Here is a 17,913-nt window from a genome sequence, read left to right as displayed (position 1 = left end):
AATCATCAGAGTATATACATTGAATTATTTACAATCCGGGGGTGGGATGTGGAGGGGTTTTTATGAGGTTGGGTTGCTATCAGCATATTTCATCCATTTATCCATTTACTACCGCTTGTCCCTTTTGGGGTCGCATGGGATGCTGTAGCCCAGTGGTTCTCAAATGGGGGTACGCGTACCCCCAGGGGTACGCGTACCCCTGGGGGTACTTGAAGGTATGCCAAGGGGTATGTGAGATTTTTTTTTAAATATTCTAAAAATAGCAACATTTCAAAAATCCTTTAGAAATACAGTATATTTATTGAATAATACTTCAACAAAATATGAATGTAAGTTCATAACTGTGAAAAAAACTCAACAATGCAATATTCAGTGTTGACAGATAGATTTTTTGTGGACATATTCCACATGTAGAGGACGGCGTGGCGAAGTTGGTAGAGTGGCTGTGCAAGTAATCTGAGGGATACTGGTTCAATCCCCACCTTCTACCATCCTAGTCACATCTGTTGTGTCCTTGGGCATGACACTTCACCCTTGCTCCTGATGGGTCCTGGTGAGCGCCTTGCATGGCAGCTCCCGCCGTCAGTGTGTGAATGTTTGTGTGAATGGGAGAATGTGGAAATACTGTCAAAGCGCTTTGGGCTCCTTAAAAAAAGGGGTAGAAAAGCGTTATAAAAGTACAACCCATTTACCGTGTTCCGTAAATATTGATGTTAAAGATTTCTTTTTTTGTGGAAAAAAATTTTGAATTAATGAATCCAGATGGATCTCTATTACGATCCCCAAAGAGGGCACTTTAAGTTGATGATTATTTCTATGTGTAGAAATCTTTATTTATAATTGAATCACTTGTTTATTTTTCAACAAGTTTTTAGTTATTTTTATATCTTTTTTTCCAAATAGTTCAAGAAAGACGACTACAAATGAGCAATGTTTGGCACTGTTATACAATTTAATAAATCAGAAACTGATGACATAGTGCTGTATTTTACTTCTTTATCTCTTTTTTTCAACCAAAAATGCTTTGCTCTGATTAGGGGGTACTTGAATTAAAAAAAATGTTCATAGGGGGTACAGTACATCACTGAAAAAAGGTTGAGAACCACTGCTGTAGCCCATCTCAGTTGCATTCGGGCGGAAGGCGGGTTACACCCTGGACAAGTCACAATCTCATCGCAGGGCCAACACAGATAGACAGACAACAGGCTAAGTAACATCAATGTCCATCTTATATCTATAAAAATGGGACCAATTACCTCCCTGCTTGGCACTCAGCCTCAAGGGTTGGTATTGGGGGCTACACTCTGACCTTGCGGAGAGAATGAGCACGTTCAGTGGAAGGCTCAGACTCCCAAAATGCAACACGGAACGACACAGGAGGTCCTTCATACCGACAGCCATCAGACTGTATAATGCATATGTTCCTTCTTGACTGCACTTAAATGTAGAATATATGTAGAATATATTTATATTATTCATATATAATATATATATTATATATGTCATATTATGTATCATTATTGTTTATTGTGAGCAAACTGTGGTGCTGAATTACCCACAGGGATCAATAAAGTACTTTCTATTCTATTCTAATCTATTCTAATTCACCAAAAATGTTTCCTGGGCGCGGCCACCGCTGCTGCTCACTGCTCCCCTCACCTCCCAGGGGGTGATCAAGGGTCAAATGCAGAAAATAATTTTGCCACACCTATAGTGTGTGTGACAATCTTTGGTACGCAGTCTGATAGTTTATACATCAATGATGAAATATTGCAACACATGCCAATACGGCCGGTTTACTTTACTAAATTACAATTTTAAATTTCCCGCGGAGTTTCTTGTTGAAAACGTTGCGAAAGATGACGCGTATGATCACGCGTGTTTGTGACGTTATTGTTTGGAGGGGACATATTAGCCCACTAGCCCAGCACCACTTACGGCTAAAAGTCGTCTCTCTTCATTGCATAATTACACAGTAATTTGGACATCTGTGTTGCTGAATCTTTTGCAATTTGTTCAATTAATAATGGAGACTATAAATAAGAATGCTGTTGGTGGTAAGCAGTGGATTGCAGCAGCCTTTAGCACCGAAACACAGCCGGTGTTTGTTTGTTGTGAAGCTTTAACACAGAGCGGTCAAGCGAACTTGTTTCTCTACGTCAACCAGCAAGTTTTTGGATGGGAAAATTGTGATATTAAGTCAGCTCTTACCGGGGACTTCAGTGGATTATGGGACCTCCTGCAGCAGCTGTAAAAAAAGCAGCTGTGATCTTGGCTCCTCCATAGCTTCTCTCAGAGACTGCCGTTCACCGCAGCCATCCGACTTTCAGGTATGACTTTTACAATCTCACTAAAATACTATTAACACAATAAGCAGATAAGTGATTTTCTAGATTTATCCTAGTAAATGTGTATAATTACATCTGACACGCTACCACTGCCGCCACCTGGAGCCGTCGCTTTTTTTTTTTTAAAGTGCCTCACTCGACCTTTCCTCCTCCACAAATCTTCCATCCTCGCTCAAATTAATGGGGAAATTGTCGCTTTCTCGGTCCGAATAGCTCTTGCTGCTGGAGGCTATGATTAGAAACAATGTGAGGATGTGAGGAGCCCTACAACCCGTGATATCACACGCACATCGTCTGCTACTTCCGGTACAAGCAAGGCTTTTTTATTAGCGACCAAAAGTTGCGAACTTTATCGTCGATGTTCTCTACTAAATCCTTTCAGCAAAAATATGGCAATATCGCGAAATTATCAAGTATGACACATACAATGGACCTGCTATCCCTGTTTAAATAAGAAAATCTCATTTCAGTAGGCCTTTAACTTTTAAACTTGTCAGTTTTAGAGCCACCACTAGATGTCCACAGAGCGTAACCCTCCGTGAGTCACGTCTGAGGAAAAACTAGAGTTCCCGTGAGGCTTTGCGCCATCGCCCCGCCCATCTGGCGCCTTCCCTCTTGCCAGTCCTCCGCGCAAGCTGCTCGCCGCCCGTGTGTGCGTATGTGTGTGTGTTGTTGTTGAAGCAATGATGGCGGCAGCGGGATGCGGATCAGCAACCGCGGCTGCCGGAGGAGGCCAAGGTGGAACCGCCACGGCCAGAGGTCGTTTCCCCGGTCGGCCTTGGTCATCTCGCAGTCGTTTGCGCTCTGAGAAGCGGTGGCAACTCGGGCGGTCAGGCTTAGAAGGCGAAGATGTGACTTGCGGAGGGCCCAGGCCCTCCAGCCTGGTGCTATCGTTAAACGAAGACCAGTCTCACTTGCGCTTACTCGGAATAGAAGCGAGCCACAAGACCCTTGGCCAAGCTGGGTACAGCTCCAGTGGGAGCGAAGAGGTGAGGTCCCAACCCGACTCAGGAGTTAGTATCCTCATTTTATTTTTTCTACACACACATGATCACAATATTAACTGTGTACTAATGAGTGCTTTCTAAAAAATGTGTCTATCGGTGCCATGGAGAAATGTCAACATCCTCCTTGCTAATCCTCATATGCTAACGTGCTAACTAATGTTAGCCGAGCGGAGTTTTTCATGACATTTTAGTGAGTCGCTCTGTCAAACACAGTCCGGACAATAAAAAGTACAGTAACTTTGACGCGTCTGTGTTCATTGTCGCACAGTTACGTACGGTATCACTGCGCGGCGTGAAATGTTGAATATTTAATGAAAGCGAGTGCGCAAGTACGCCAATTTGTAAACAGCGATCGCAATTAGCTGTCGAATGGCTCCGCTCCTTATCGGGCCAGAGTAGCTGGCAGCTAATAGTAGCCAACACAAAGAACGGGAAAGCTAGCACCCTTGCCCCGCTCAGCCACTAGCTACGCTGCTAACTGTTGTCGGTTACTCACTCTGAAAATCTGTGTCTTTCTTTTTCTTTTTTTAAACCGTGTGGTGTGTAACGTTATTGCATACTTTGTAAAACATTGGACGTGTTTAGAGTTTATTCCAATGTGTTATACATAGGGTATGGCTATATGCTAACAGGTACTGTACTGCAAAACTGGTGACTTGTGTTTTCTCATTGACATGCTGCTAGAAATGCAACAGCATACAGATGGAATTACTGATGCTTGGTACTTCTGGTTTTCACAGGACAACACTGGTCCAGTAATTATTGTTTTGGGGCTGCTCAACACATTTTCACTAATTTAAGGCACTTGCTGGATTTGTCACTGAACTATTATCTGAAAGAAATATCGGCCGCAGAATGTAAACAACAGCTGTGATGATCATAATAAACATCAAATTAATCTTCAATCAATGTAGTGTACACATAACTATTACACTGGGCTAGGGCTGGGCGATATGGCCTTTTTTTAATATCTCAATATTTTTAGACCATGTCGCGATCCACGATATATATCTCAATTTTTTTTGCCTTAGCCTTGAATGAACACTTGATACATATAATCACAGCGGTATGATGATTTTATGTGTCTACATTAAAACATTTTTCTTGACACTGCATTAATATATGCTCATTTTAAACTTTCATGCAGAGAAGGAAATCACAACTAAGCCAATTGACCAAAACTGCAATTATCAAACAGTTATTAAGCAGTGGCACAAACATTCATGTCATTTCAAAACAGAAATTGCAAGATTGTCAGAGATATTTTAAAATAAGCTATTAGTGCACTTTTGTGCACGATGTCACTAAGATGACACATCAAAACAACACTAAATTTAACTGCACCTATTGTACAGAACGCCACTACAATAGTTAAGAAACAATAAAGTGCACTTGTGCATGGTGTCACACAACATATTTCAATAAGTGTCACATAAAAATGAGCTGCATATCAAATAGTATATGTCCTACGGTGTTGTGGAAATTGTTGCTTAGGCATATTGTGGGTGTGGCACCGAACGGAGATGTTGATATGCAGTTTGAAGCACTCTTCATTCTCAAGCGGGTGACTTTTCAAATGATGCTACAAATTAGCAGTGCTGCTACTTTTGGTAGCAACGCTTCTGCCGTATAAATGTTCAACATGTTAAAGTTAAAGTACCAATGATTGTCACACATACAATAGGTGTGGTGAAATTTTTTCTCTGCATTTGACCCATACCCTTAATCACCCCCTGGGAGGTGAGGGGAGCAGTGGGCAGCAGCGGTGCCGCGCCCAGGAATCATTTATGGTGATTTAACCCCTAATTCCAACCCTTAAAGCTGAGTGCCAAGCAAGGAGGCAGTGGGTCCTATTTTTTTATAGTCTTTAGTATGACTCAGCCGGGGTTTGAACTCCCAACCTACCGATCTCAGGGCGGACACTCTAACCACTAGGCCACTGAGTAGGTGTTCCTACAAGTGGTTCCCGCTTGAAGCCAAACCACCGCCAGACGATGAACCCCGTTTTTCTTGGGAATTAATTCTTCCTCCATTTGTTACCAGATTCGCACCTTCTCTCTCTCGTATTACCACTCGCAACACACAGTTAGCATCACAGCTAATGTTACCCAATGCCGCTACCTCTCTGCTCGGGGAGGTTTTGTGACGTGCACGTTGACGTATGTAAGAAGGTACGCTTGTTTTAAGTCTGTAAGTGTGTGAAGGAGAGACAAGAAAGAGGAAAAAACGCATGTATTTTATTGCCCGCAGCTAAAAGATACTGCATCAGAACGTATACTCGAATGTAATGATACAGTCATTTTCTATATCGCACAGAGAAAAACCCGCGACATATCGAGTGTATCGATATATTGCCCAGCCTTACACTGGGCGTTAATTCATGTTGAATGGCAGTTTTGACACTTTTTGAGGCACCCATTAGTTTATTTTGTCTTGAAACGTTGCATGATTTTATGAAGTTATTCTGTTGTGTAATAATTTATATTTGAGCCATGTTTCTTCTGACTGGCCAAGCACAATCATGTGAAATTTGTTGTGTGTGGTAATTGCTTATTTTTGTTTTAAGGGCGATGACTTCAGAGGTTTTGTAGCTGAGAGAAAACGCTCCAAAGGAGCGCCTTGGTCTCGGCATAACCCTTCCAAAGGTAAAAAAAAGCAACTTAACCCACATGGGGTTACACTTACATATGAACAAGTTGCAATTCAATATTAAAATGCTATTACCTCTCAAGATTGTATGATATTTTGCAATGTTTTGTTCTCTTAGGTGAGAATTTCAATACAAAATCCAAACGTCAGATTGCGACGAAGGTACCGCCTATTCCTCCAGCCAAGGAGGTACCTATGTGTCCAACTGATCCTGTGAAAGATGAAAACTCGGCGGAGGAGAAGCATACCGCATCTTCCAAATCGGAGAATGCTAAAGGTTCCAGGAAACGCTCTAAAGGCAAGAACACAGTGGTTCAGGAGTTGACGAAAAGTGAAGCGTTGTCACCAACGCCAAGGATTACTATAAAATTGGTGGCTAAAAAGAAAACTAGAACTGTAAAGGAGCCTCATAAGAAGTCTGTCAAGAAAATGAAGGTAAAAGAAGCTGAGGAGCAGCCCAAAGTCGACATTATTCACCCTGAACACATTTCCAGCGCTCATGTCAAATTAAAAGCTGAATTGCACGAGGAGACTGCACACAACAAGGGTGTGGGTACTTTACCTGCCAGAAGACGCGGACGATCTGCTTCAAAGGGGACAATATCGCCCTGCCAGTCTGCTACCGAAGTTGTTGCTGAGGACCAGAAGTCACCTGATCAATCTGACACTGTGATAGAGGCTATAAAGTCAAAGGCAAAGTTAAAAAAAGACTCTGAAGCCAATCAAAAAGTGATTCGGAGAAGTAATAGAGTCACTAACCCACTCCTAAAGCCTGTCTCAAACCTTGCTGCTGAACCGGAAAATCCCATCAAAAGTGAGTCCACTCTAAATACAAAGCCACAAGTGTCCAGAAAGGTTGGCTTGTTGAAAAGGGGTGGACAGAGGAAAAGTAAAAGGCTTAACAAGAAGGATACTTCAGTGCCAGATAACCATTCTTCATCCTCCACAGAGACAGATCATTTATCTCTGGAACCTGGTGACGGGTTACCGTCGAACGAGGAAGCTGGGGTCCCATGTTTGAAATTGATAAGGATTAAAAACCCCAAATATGACACACACTCCAGTGGGAAAAAGTCAACTCGAAAAAAGAAGCGGAAAAAATTCATCTGGACTTTATCATTAGTTACATTAGGAAGTCAGACCCAGCCTGCTAAAAGCATAGTCAAACCTCAAAAAAAGAGGGGACCTGAAGTGGATCTGCCCGTTCTCTGTGAGAGTGCTGTCGACACCAGTCTGACAGTAGTTGAACACCTTTCACAAGTAGACAACTCCGTTCCACCGGAGAGTAATAAAACAGACAGCTACGAGAAAGACAGCCAAAAAGAAGCTGATATGACCAGTGAGAAAAAGTCCACATTGCAAGAGAAACTTACAACAGGAGGAGAGAATGAAAGTTGTCATCAAGAAGTCAAAAATTTGGAATGTGGGAAAGTCCCACCTCTGCAGATAAAAAAGCTTTCTTCTCCTGGCAAACATAAAAAGTCCAAAGCATCCTTTTTGGTTCAGCAAGTCAGCCCTGTGCCTGAAAATAAAGACCATGCTCCTAAAGAAGCCAATAAAGTTCCAGAGGAAAAAGTTGAGTTGGATGTGGAGGTCCAGCCCACCAGGAAACTTCGGAGCAGAACGGCAAGCCTTGAGTTGCCTCAAAAAAAGCGACGTAAACCCACGACGACACCAACAAAGTGGAGGTCCAGAACGAGTCCTGTGGAGGAAAAAACACCACAGGTGGAAATTGAATCTCCTTCTCAAGAGTCCAGTCCACATGTTCTCCCTGAAAAGTCCTCAGAAGAAACCAGCAATAAAGCCTCTGATATTCCTGCAAATGATTCCACAGAGGTAACAGATGATTCCTTACCGGTGCCTCGTGAAGTGTCTCCGTTGAAGACGACAGAGAATGAGGTCGAGCTACAAATGAATGAGGCCAAACCATTGCCCGTGCCTTCGAAACCTAGGAGACATCGAAATAGTAAATCAGGGAAAAGGAGGTCCGCTAAAAAGAAGAAGGCTGCTGTTACTCAAAAAAGCACCGTTGATGTAGAGTTGGCCGCTGTTGAATCTGCTGGCACAGAGTCTGTCTTTCAGGATGATTGTCAAGCTTTACAAACAGAAGCAAGTCTACCTAAGGTTGTAGAAGAAACCGTCCAGCCTGAGTCCGTAGAAGAAAATGTCCAGCTCCAGGCCGTAGAAGAAAGCATCCAGCATCCTGAGGAAAATGAGGTCACTGTATCAGTGGAGGAAGAGCAGAAACCAGCATCGGTAAAGGAGGAAACAGACATCCAGTTAATAGATTGTCAGCAGTTGGTGCCTCTAGAAAGTCAAGGAAGTGACCCAAACACTTTGTGTTTACCAAAGAAATCCAGGAAAAAGGTAAAAAAGAGACGGAAAAATTTAATTGGACAGCGTCAGAAGCACAAACACAGGAACACGGATGGAAAGTTTGCTCCACTTAAATCAAAAAGTCAGGGAACAATTGAAGAGGATGCTGACATTTCCATCCAATCAGAAGTAAACGCTTCTCCCACAGTTGGTACGGATACTAAACTAGTCGGTGTGCATAAAAAATATAAAAAGAGACCTTCTGGTATTAAGTTACACTCTAAAAGCCCAGAGTCTATCCTTTCTACGCTGATTGAAATAGGGCTTGACAAAGACAGCGACAGTTTGAAACAGGAAGAAACGGACTCGATGGTGGATGGGTCACGACCAGATGATGGTGACCATCCGCCTGGCAAAACAAAGTTTGTAAAAAACATAAAACATTTTATAATGCCCGTTGTAAGTGCTAGATCCTCTCGAGTGATCAAAACCCCACAACGATTTATGGATGATGTTGGAATGTCCGTGTTGCCACGGAGGAACTCCCCAAAGAAAGGTTTGCAACTAGGCTTGCAAATACGCACTGGAAAGAGGCAAGATGACGAGCCGGGACGAGCCATCTCCCCCATCCTACCTGTCGACGAGGAGGACATATTGAGAGAAGCTCAGTTGGATCTGGATCTGTTTTCATCTGACGACCTGGAAGACACCGCTGACATAACTGACCTTTTTACGGAGACAAAAAGTGACAAAGAGGAAAAGAAGAGCTCTATTCTGAAGGGTTCCAATTTCAAGTGGGATCTGCCTCCAGAGTTGACTGAGGAAATTTTTACACTGGACAAAACTCCCGAGGACAAATGTGAAGATCTCTTTTTAACTCTACCGGTTGATAAACCCAGAGATTGTCTATCTCCTGGCTTTTTGGATGCTAAAAAAAAGAAGTCACCCCTTAAGTTGAACAAGCAAGCAGCACACTTCAAAATTTATCAACGACTGAACAAGTTGCACAAAGGACTTCCCCCAAGCAAAAGTTCAGCAGAAATGGAAGGTTTAAGCAAAACTGTGCAGCCACCTGTTGATTTAGCGGAAGGACTTGACGATGAGGCCATGAGCATTAGCTTGAGGCAACGCAGCACAGACAGTGCCAAGGAAAAATCCAAGCTCAAGATAGAAGACATTGATTCACCTGGAGTTGTGAGAAAGGTTTGCATAAAAGATACCAAGTCCGGGTTGCTCACCTTTCATAGTGCGGATAAAGAGGATTTAGCCGAGAAAGAGAGTGTCAAGCTTCACTCAGGTATGTGCACTTTTATCAACACTCCTTGGTTATGAAAAGCTGAGGAATTTCTATTTTGTGACTGATGTTAAAAATATATGTGATGTGTAACTGGCATGTGTTCCTTTACACCCCACAGCCGAGCCTCAACCTGGACAGCAGTCAGGTGCAGGTGAAGACGACTACCCTGCATCTGTGGCAAAAGGAGTTTTGCAAAGGGCACGGCTTACTGGTGCCAATAAAAGAATGCTGAACCTCCTCAGGAAAGCCAAAGCCCAGCTCATGAAAATTGACCAGCAGAAACAGATGAAGTCATCTGGGGTAGGATCATGCTGTCACCAAGGATGAGTTGTATTTAAATACAAATACAACCTTCCTAAACAGATGCTTGTTTTTTTCTCCGTAGCTGTTATCTGGCCCAACTGGTGTCCGATCGAGAAAGTTGAACTCTAAGAGACAAAAAAGGAAGCAAAGGGTGCAGCTTGATACTGATGTTCCAATCAAGACAGAGCCACCTCAAGGACAAGTAAGTGCATGAATCAATAAAGCCTGCAGAGAACAATCGATCTACCTAAATATCTTCTTTCCTTCACCTTTTACCACTATCCGACTAGTTTGTAGATTATAATAAGCACAATGAAGCACACAAATCCTATGCAGTATGCTGATATGCGCCTGCATTTGATCTACTCTATTCCCATTACAGTCAATTACATCATTGTTCTACAATTCTTTCAGCAGTTGAGCATGTTGCTCTGTTTGTGTCTTGCTTATAGCCGCAGCTCATCTCCATGCTGTGCCAAGAGTTTCGGCAAGCAGGAGGTCCACGCATAAAGCACGTCTGCAGAGCCGCTTCCGTGGTGCTTGGACAGCCTCGGGCCTTGGTACCAGATGACATTCCCAGGCTCAGCGCTCTGCCTCTGCACGAAAGAACAGGCATCTCTCCTTCAGCTGTCGCAAAGGGTAGGTGAAAATTACAGTCACAATCCTGATTTTCTTTGGGTGTACTCCGCCTTCCGCCCATATGCAGCTGAGATAGGCTCCAGCGAACCCGAACGGGACAAGCGGTAGAAAATGGATGTTTATTGCTGCATGCAATATCACATGCTTAGTTTTTCAAAGTAAAGGGGACCTATGATTATTCTAATCTACATTCGTCACACTACTTTTTGGTGTAGATCAGTGATTCTCAAACTGTGGTAGTGGTACATACGCTACATCTAGTGGTATGTCCAAAAAATTGTTGATTAAATTACAGTCTTTAATTTTCCTATTTTCAAACACATTGTTACTGTTCAAACTATGTGTAATGATGATATGGTGGCCAAAAATACACTTGTTAAATACAATCTCGACCTGGTTTTTAATGCATACTAAGGCCTACTACGCTACTGTGTTTTAAAGTTGGTCATTATGATGGTACATGGAGAGCCAAGTGTTTTCTGATGTGGCACTTGGTGGAAAAAGTTTGACAACCACTAGTCAAGATCAATCAATCAATCAATGTTTATTTATATAGCCCTAAATCACAAATGTCTCAAAGGACTGCACAAACCACTACGACTACGACTACGACATCCTCGGAAGAACCCACATAAGGGCAAGGAAAACTCACACCCGGTGGTACGTCGGTGACAATGATGACTATGAGAACCTTGGAGAGGACCACAAATGTGGGCAAACCCCCCTCCCCAGGGTACCGAAAGCAATGGATGTCGAGCGGGTCTAACATGATACTGTGAAAGTTCAATCCATAGTGGATCCAACACAGCCGCGAGAGTTCAGTTCAAAGCAGATCCAAGACAGCAGCGAGAGATAATGTGTATTCGATATGCTTTGGTGTAAATTTTGCTCCACAGTCACATTTATAACCCGTTTATTTCACTGTCTACAAACGCTTCATGTGTGGAGACGTTTCGAGATTCCATCAAAAGTATCAAAATATATATTTTGAAAGTGATACATATCTTCAAGACAAACATCACAGGTCTTCAGTCATGGTCGAAAATAGACAGTACTGTATTTTTCGGAGTATAAGTCACTCCGCAGTATAAGTCGCACCTGCCGAAAATGCATAATAAAGAAGGAAAAAAACATATTTAAGTCGCACTGGAGTATAAGTAGCATTTTTGGGGGAAATTTATTTGATAAAACCCAACACCAAGAATAGACATTTGAAAGGCAATTTAAAAGAAATAAAGAATAGTGAACAGCAGGCTGAATAAGTGTTCGTTGTATGACACATAAATAACCAACTGAGAAGGTGGCTGGTATGATAACGTAACATATTATGGCAAGAGTCATTCAAATAACTAAAACATATAGAACATGATATTCGTTTACCAAACAATCTGTCACTCCTAATTGCTAAATCCGATGAAATCTTATACGTCTCGTCTCTTACGTGAATGAGCTAAATAATATTATTTGATATTTTACGATAATATGTTAATAATTTCACACATAAGTCTCTTCTAAGTATAAGTCGCAGACCCCGGCCAAACTATGAAAAAAACTGCGACTTATAGTCTGAAAAATACGGTATATAGATTCACAGGTCACACCTGCCCCCTCTCGGATCGGTACAGATCAGCATAAAGAAGCCAACATTTATATTATTGCATGTTGCACGTTGGCGATATTGTGTGCATGCCACGATAATGTATATGTATATTCCCTTTTTTTTTGTTTCCTCAAACCAAGTTGTATTGTTGCAACGGTGCCGTTTTTTTCCTTAGGAATTTAGCGGCTAATCATATTTCGCACTTAGTGGTTCATGTCGACAAAACAGTCTTGTGTAAAATGTTGTGGACCAATAAAAATAGACGTATTTATTTTATAGACAACAGAGCAGGCAAGAGAGTATGAAACGAGAAGGAATCTACAGGCAGAAGAGCAGAAAGAAGGGGCCTTGCAGAGAGCAAGGATTAGCAATGACCAAATTTCTACTTCCGCTACACTGATGTCACACTGTACCCACTGCTGAAAAAAAGACCGCAAAACACAACGTAAACCGGCATACAAAACTGTGAGCATGCTCCCGCCCAAAATAAATGAACCTTATGGTTACACACTTTGGCAATGTACGAGTTTCCAACATTGTAAAATTTGGAAATCAGAAAAGATAAAAATCCTTGTAGGTCCCTTTAACTTATTTTCACTGCAACATAAACCAGGCAAAACTCCAGAAATTTATTTTAAAAGGCAGATAATTCTTAACATTCTGTCAACCTCAAAATGATAATGAGTCTTGAATATTTGTTCCAGATATTGCAGATGGCTCTGAATCAGAATCGGACAGCCCCGACTTCTCAGACTCAAAAGTCACTAAGGTCAAGAAGGCATCCAGTTTCATAAAACGAAAAGGACTTGGGCCGTTCGGTTACCGCTCTCGGAGGTGTGGTGTATGCAAAGGCTGTCATCATGAGGAGGATTGTGGGACTTGCATCAACTGCCTTGACAAACCCAAGTTTGGTGGGCCCAACACCAAGCGACAGTGCTGCGTGTAAGTTATTGTATATGGCAACCTGTTTAGGAAATGTAGCTTACTAGTCTTCAGAAATAATAGGTTTGTGTTCTTTAACCCACTAGGTACAAGAAATGTGACCAGATTGAAGAGAGAAAAGCACGACGCATAAGTGGAAGAACAGTACCCAAAGGTGTTTTTTTTTTTTTCCCCACATTTGCATGGTCTGCGAAATTAAGATTGTTTTTTGGGCCTATAAGGCGCACCTACAATAATTTTACTGTCTCAAAAATCAACATTGCGCTTCACAACCAGGTGCGCCTTATGTACGTATTAATTCTGGTTGTGCTCACTGACTTCGAAGCAATTTTTTGGGTATATGGTGTAATGATAATTATGACCAGTAGATGACAGTCACACGTAGGAGATCCGTGTGGACTGCAAGGTTATGCCTGATGTTCAATTAATGATGCAAGCTGGCAAGACCAAAACGTTTATGTTTTATTAAGAATATAGAACATTACACACGGCGCTCAAAATCTGTCAAAATGTTTTAGTACAACTTTGGTTAGCTACAAAGCCGTACCGCTGAATGGCTTGTTGGCGCATTACAGCTACTGTAGTCAGATGTGCTGTATTTCCAACATACGGGTATTATTATGGTGTGTACATAAGGACCCCAAAATTGCATGGTGACATATTGTCTGGTGTTTGGTTTCGACCTATTATGCTAAAGCAACTTTTCTTACTTAATGTTTTCAGCTGTTGTGTATATGAGATCTGCATTAATCCCAAAAAATTGCGCGCATCCACCACTGTAGCCCGCATCAGTAAGCTCCTTCTTTTTCTTCTACCCTGTTGTTGTGGGCATGCATCTTCCACTGTTGGCATTTATAATACATACTAGCTTACAGTTATAAATTATATCTGTCAGTGGACTCGCTATAAAAGCGCTAAAAGCTACTGGTACAACAAAGATCCTGCCACGTGAATAAGACCGGCCACAAAACAGCATATCCTGAAGAGGTGATCAGAAATCGGTTTGAAGGTGGTCTGTAAAACATAATCTAATCAAAATTCTGACTAAATAACAACCTTTACATGGTACATTCAGACCACAAGAAAATGTTTTAAATGTCAAAAACAAAATCATAATGTGACCTCTTTCATGCGCTTTATAATCCAGTGTACCTTTTGTATGAAAAAGACCTCAATAGACCCGCTCATCGGCAGTACGCCTTATAAATCTGGTGCGCCCTAAGGTCTGAAAAATATGGTATTTTAATCAGGAATTTGTACCGTCTTTGTGTTTAAGGTTCCAAACGAAGGCGACCCTCTTTCAGTGGCGGGCATTCAAGTAATGATGAAGGGATGGAGGGCGTGGCAGACTCGCCGTCTGGTCTCCATGGTGACAGTCCATCTGTGAGGAAGCAGCCTAAGCGTGTCGTGAAACCACGTGTCTACTTCGACCTGATGGACTATGATTCTGATCTGGATGAAAAGACATTCAGCTCAGCGTCACCTGCAAAGAGGAGAGGTAACGGACCTCGTTTGAGTCCAGGTACACTAGCAACAATGTTTTACTTATTTCTGAATCAGTCCTGCATGTAAATAAGATGTATCAATTTCTTCTGTCATTTCAGTATGTCACTAAGAATTTTGAAGTCCGCTGAGTATGTTGATGCACTTGTACGTGGCTAACCCTAATATTTTATTTCATTATTGTCCCGCAAAGACTTTGTTTCACTGGACGGATTCCTTGGAGATATATCAGATGATGAGACCCGCCATCGAAAATCCTATTCACACCGTGTGCCATCTGTTCGACGTAAACCCGATAAGGTTGGTAAATCTGAGATTACTTTCAAGATGAATATTGATAGGGTTGTATTTGTCCCCTCTTTGGCTCCATCATTTTTGTGTTTTCTTTTTACTGTCACCTTGACTTTACATTTCTCATTTACTGAAGTTTTCATTTGTTGAAAAGTCAACATACCTAATATACAATGAGTCATCTATGACTAATAGGTAATCAAGTAATCATTAATGTGTAAAATATCAACCCGAGTTTGGAATAATATCATTCAAATTTGCTTCTTCGATGTCAACAGTGATTTAGTTTTTTTACATCTTTAAATTTATGTTGCATTTGTATGCCAAAGTAATGGAGGTTACGTAAAGCATCATCTAATGTTCCTGACAGGACTATTTGCAGATTTAAAGGGGAACTGCACTTTTTTGTAATTTTGGGTTAGGTTGCAGGGTGACCAAGCGTCTTTTCGTGTCGTTCACGCCCTTTCCGGGTCCTAAATGGTTGTCAAATTTTACCCACTTGTCGGAATATGTCCTCAGCCATCTACTTTCCAGGTGGGAGGCATGATTTATGATCTTCAATAAACTTCAAGGAAGCAAGGAAAAACCTTGTAAGTGGATCATGTCAAAATTGTACACAAGTTTGTTATCACAGCACAGCTACAAATAGTTTGTCTGCGTTAGCGCTTATAATAACAATATCACTAATACTTGGTTAATATTAAAGTCACAAAATGTAAATGGATTATTGTAGGTGCTTTTGGATTTTATGGACGGAATAGAGGACCTCCCATTGGCTCCACTGTAAGTGGACTTTTATTTACATTTAATTTATATTTAGAATCCTTGAAAAAAATCCATCTGTCGTCATGTCTTTCATAATGATTGTGAACGATAGGCAAATTCCCCCCCAAATAAGTGCAATTTCTTTTTAACTTTTCAACTCACATTCAAGTTATGCTACTTCCAGGGTATATCATCACAGGCTTCTTTTGAGGAGACTCCACCAAGTGTCCTGGCTGCCTTGGTTAATGGATTTGAGCAGAGAGAGGCTGAGTTTTCCAAACCCACCCATAAAATACGGGTTGACTTCAAGGTAAAGTTTTTTTTTGTGGGTACATATAAGATAGCAATGTTCACACGAATTCAATCACAAGTTTAAGAGAAGATTAACTGTTTAGAAATCATGTATTTTCTACTGTGCCAACATTTGCCCCAACCCAATTTTGAATGTATTGGTAAACGTAACTTTAAAAGTGCTGTAAATACTTTTTTGTAAAAAATCATGCAATTGTTATATAAGTCCAAAGAAGTGCATTAACTTTGTTAATTCTCTGCTCACAAAGGTTAGGGTTATTTAGGTTTTGGTGAAATTTCAGGATGAGGCTAAAATGTACTATATCATTTACAGGTTAACTTAGTTTGATCTGCAGTTAACCTTTAAACACTCCAACTGTTCAATGTTCCAGTACACAAGAATGTGAACAGTAAAATCCACAAAAAGGGTGTGATCCATATTTCAACCAATACATTTCCTGGTTCAATTTAATTACTTACATTCCTCTAAATCATGCTGTTCACATTTGGACATAATGAGACCAAGTGGCCACTGAGCTTGGAATGTCACATCAGCATGTTACAACAGGCAAAAAGATCATTTATTGAACATATTATTTGATCATTTATCATTGAGAATTTTGCTGTTTCGCTGATTGTTAAAGAATAGAAAGTTGTGCAGATATTACACGTATTTTAAATATTTACACATTAAGTTACTCTCTAAATGTTAGTGTATATTAGGCTCATCCTGAAATTTCACCAATGCCTAATATCTAACTTTTCGTAAGTTGCAATTTTTTTAATAGTCGTTTTGTTTAATGTGTTGTCAGGAGGACTGTACCTTGGAGAATGTGTGGAACATGGGTGGTTTAAGTATTTTGACCTCTGCACCCAACATGCCACTGTATGTGTGCCTCCTCTGTGCCAGTAAAGGACAACATGAGGTACCATTGTTTTCCTTTGCTACAAATGTTTTAACATTTAAATGGAATAAGTATTTATTCCATGTTTTGCTGCTAAGATGCTGTGTATTATTATAGGTGTTTTTTTACATATTTTTTTCAGATGTTGCATTGCCAAGTGTGCTGTGAGCCCTTCCACTGGTTTTGCCTTGAAGAGGTGGAGCGCCCCTCAGTGGAAAACAAAGAAAACTGGTGCTGTCGTCACTGCAAGTTTTGCCATGTGTGTGGCCAGAAAAACAAGCAGTCAAAGGTACACACACCTTTTTTGAGGTCACGAGTATTAGAAATTGAGCGAATTCTCTCTTGTCATGTTGAAATGTTCTCTCCCAGCCGTTGCTGCAGTGTGAAAGATGTCAGAACTGCTATCACGCTTCCTGTCTCGGACCAAATTATCCAAAACAAAACAAGAAGAGGAAGGCGTGGGTAGGTATATTTTTGCCTTTTTAAAATCCAAAGTCATGCATGTTTACATTTTATAAAAAATATATGCGATGGTGTCCCTGCAGGTTTGTATTACATGCATCAGGTGTAAGAGTTGTGGGGTCACGCCAGGAAAGAGCTGGGATATAGACTGGAACCACAATAAAGGACTATGTCCAGACTGTTCAAATCTATATGAACTAGGTGAGGAGATGTTTTATCATTTGAAGCTGCGTATTGAGGTGTTTTGTCACATGTTATTACATAAATGTTGTGATTTTAATGAAATGACATCTCATCAGGTAACTATTGCCCGATTTGCTTCAAGTGCTATGAGGACAATGACTATGACAGTCAGATGATGCAGTGTGGCACGTGTAACCACTGGGTACATGCCAAGTGTGAGGATCTAACAGGTAACATTTTGTGTTGTCAGTGCCTCTGCAGTGTTGCAATAAAAAATAATATAGCCCCCAACAAGACAGTGTTTTTAAAAAAGTGAACCCCAAGCATGTACTAGATGGAGCTGTTGTAATTAATATGGTATTTGCCTTTTGAGGGAGGTTCTTTCTGTTTTTAGCTACCATATTTTAAGCTA

General features: G+C 41.1%; 1 protein-coding gene across 3 annotated transcripts in view; it reads left to right on the top strand.

Annotated features, from left to right (window-relative positions):
• Window positions 1–2,971: 2,971 nt before the first annotated feature.
• Window positions 2,972–17,913, top strand: part of kmt2bb (lysine (K)-specific methyltransferase 2Bb) — a 30,036-nt gene continuing 15,094 nt past the window's right edge. The window contains exons 1-16 of one of the 3 annotated variants that reach the window (XM_061915996.1): window positions 2,972–3,337; window positions 5,922–6,000; window positions 6,123–9,617; window positions 9,736–9,917; window positions 10,003–10,122; window positions 10,373–10,559; window positions 12,864–13,101; window positions 13,188–13,255; window positions 14,378–14,623; window positions 14,798–14,904; window positions 15,845–15,970; window positions 16,764–16,877; window positions 16,999–17,145; window positions 17,226–17,318; window positions 17,402–17,519; window positions 17,618–17,731. In XM_061915996.1, the coding sequence (XP_061771980.1) occupies window positions 3,032–3,337; window positions 5,922–6,000; window positions 6,123–9,617; window positions 9,736–9,917; window positions 10,003–10,122; window positions 10,373–10,559; window positions 12,864–13,101; window positions 13,188–13,255; window positions 14,378–14,623; window positions 14,798–14,904; window positions 15,845–15,970; window positions 16,764–16,877; window positions 16,999–17,145; window positions 17,226–17,318; window positions 17,402–17,519; window positions 17,618–17,731 (5,740 nt within the window). In that variant the 5' untranslated portion in view covers window positions 2,972–3,031. Of the gene's footprint in view, window positions 3,362–5,921; window positions 6,001–6,122; window positions 9,618–9,735; window positions 9,918–10,002; window positions 10,123–10,372; window positions 10,560–12,863; window positions 13,102–13,187; window positions 13,256–14,377; window positions 14,624–14,797; window positions 14,905–15,844; window positions 15,971–16,763; window positions 16,878–16,998; window positions 17,146–17,225; window positions 17,319–17,401; window positions 17,520–17,617; window positions 17,732–17,913 lie in introns of all 3 variants that reach the window. The other 2 variants (XM_061915997.1, XM_061915995.1) reach the window with 2 other exon arrangements.

This window comes from Nerophis ophidion, linkage group LG11 (genome assembly GCF_033978795.1).
Source record: "Nerophis ophidion isolate RoL-2023_Sa linkage group LG11, RoL_Noph_v1.0, whole genome shotgun sequence".
In the NCBI taxonomy this organism is placed as follows: domain Eukaryota; kingdom Metazoa; phylum Chordata; class Actinopteri; order Syngnathiformes; family Syngnathidae; genus Nerophis; species Nerophis ophidion.
Note: the sequence above shows the minus strand (reverse complement) of the source record. Positions and strands in the feature narration are given on the sequence as shown.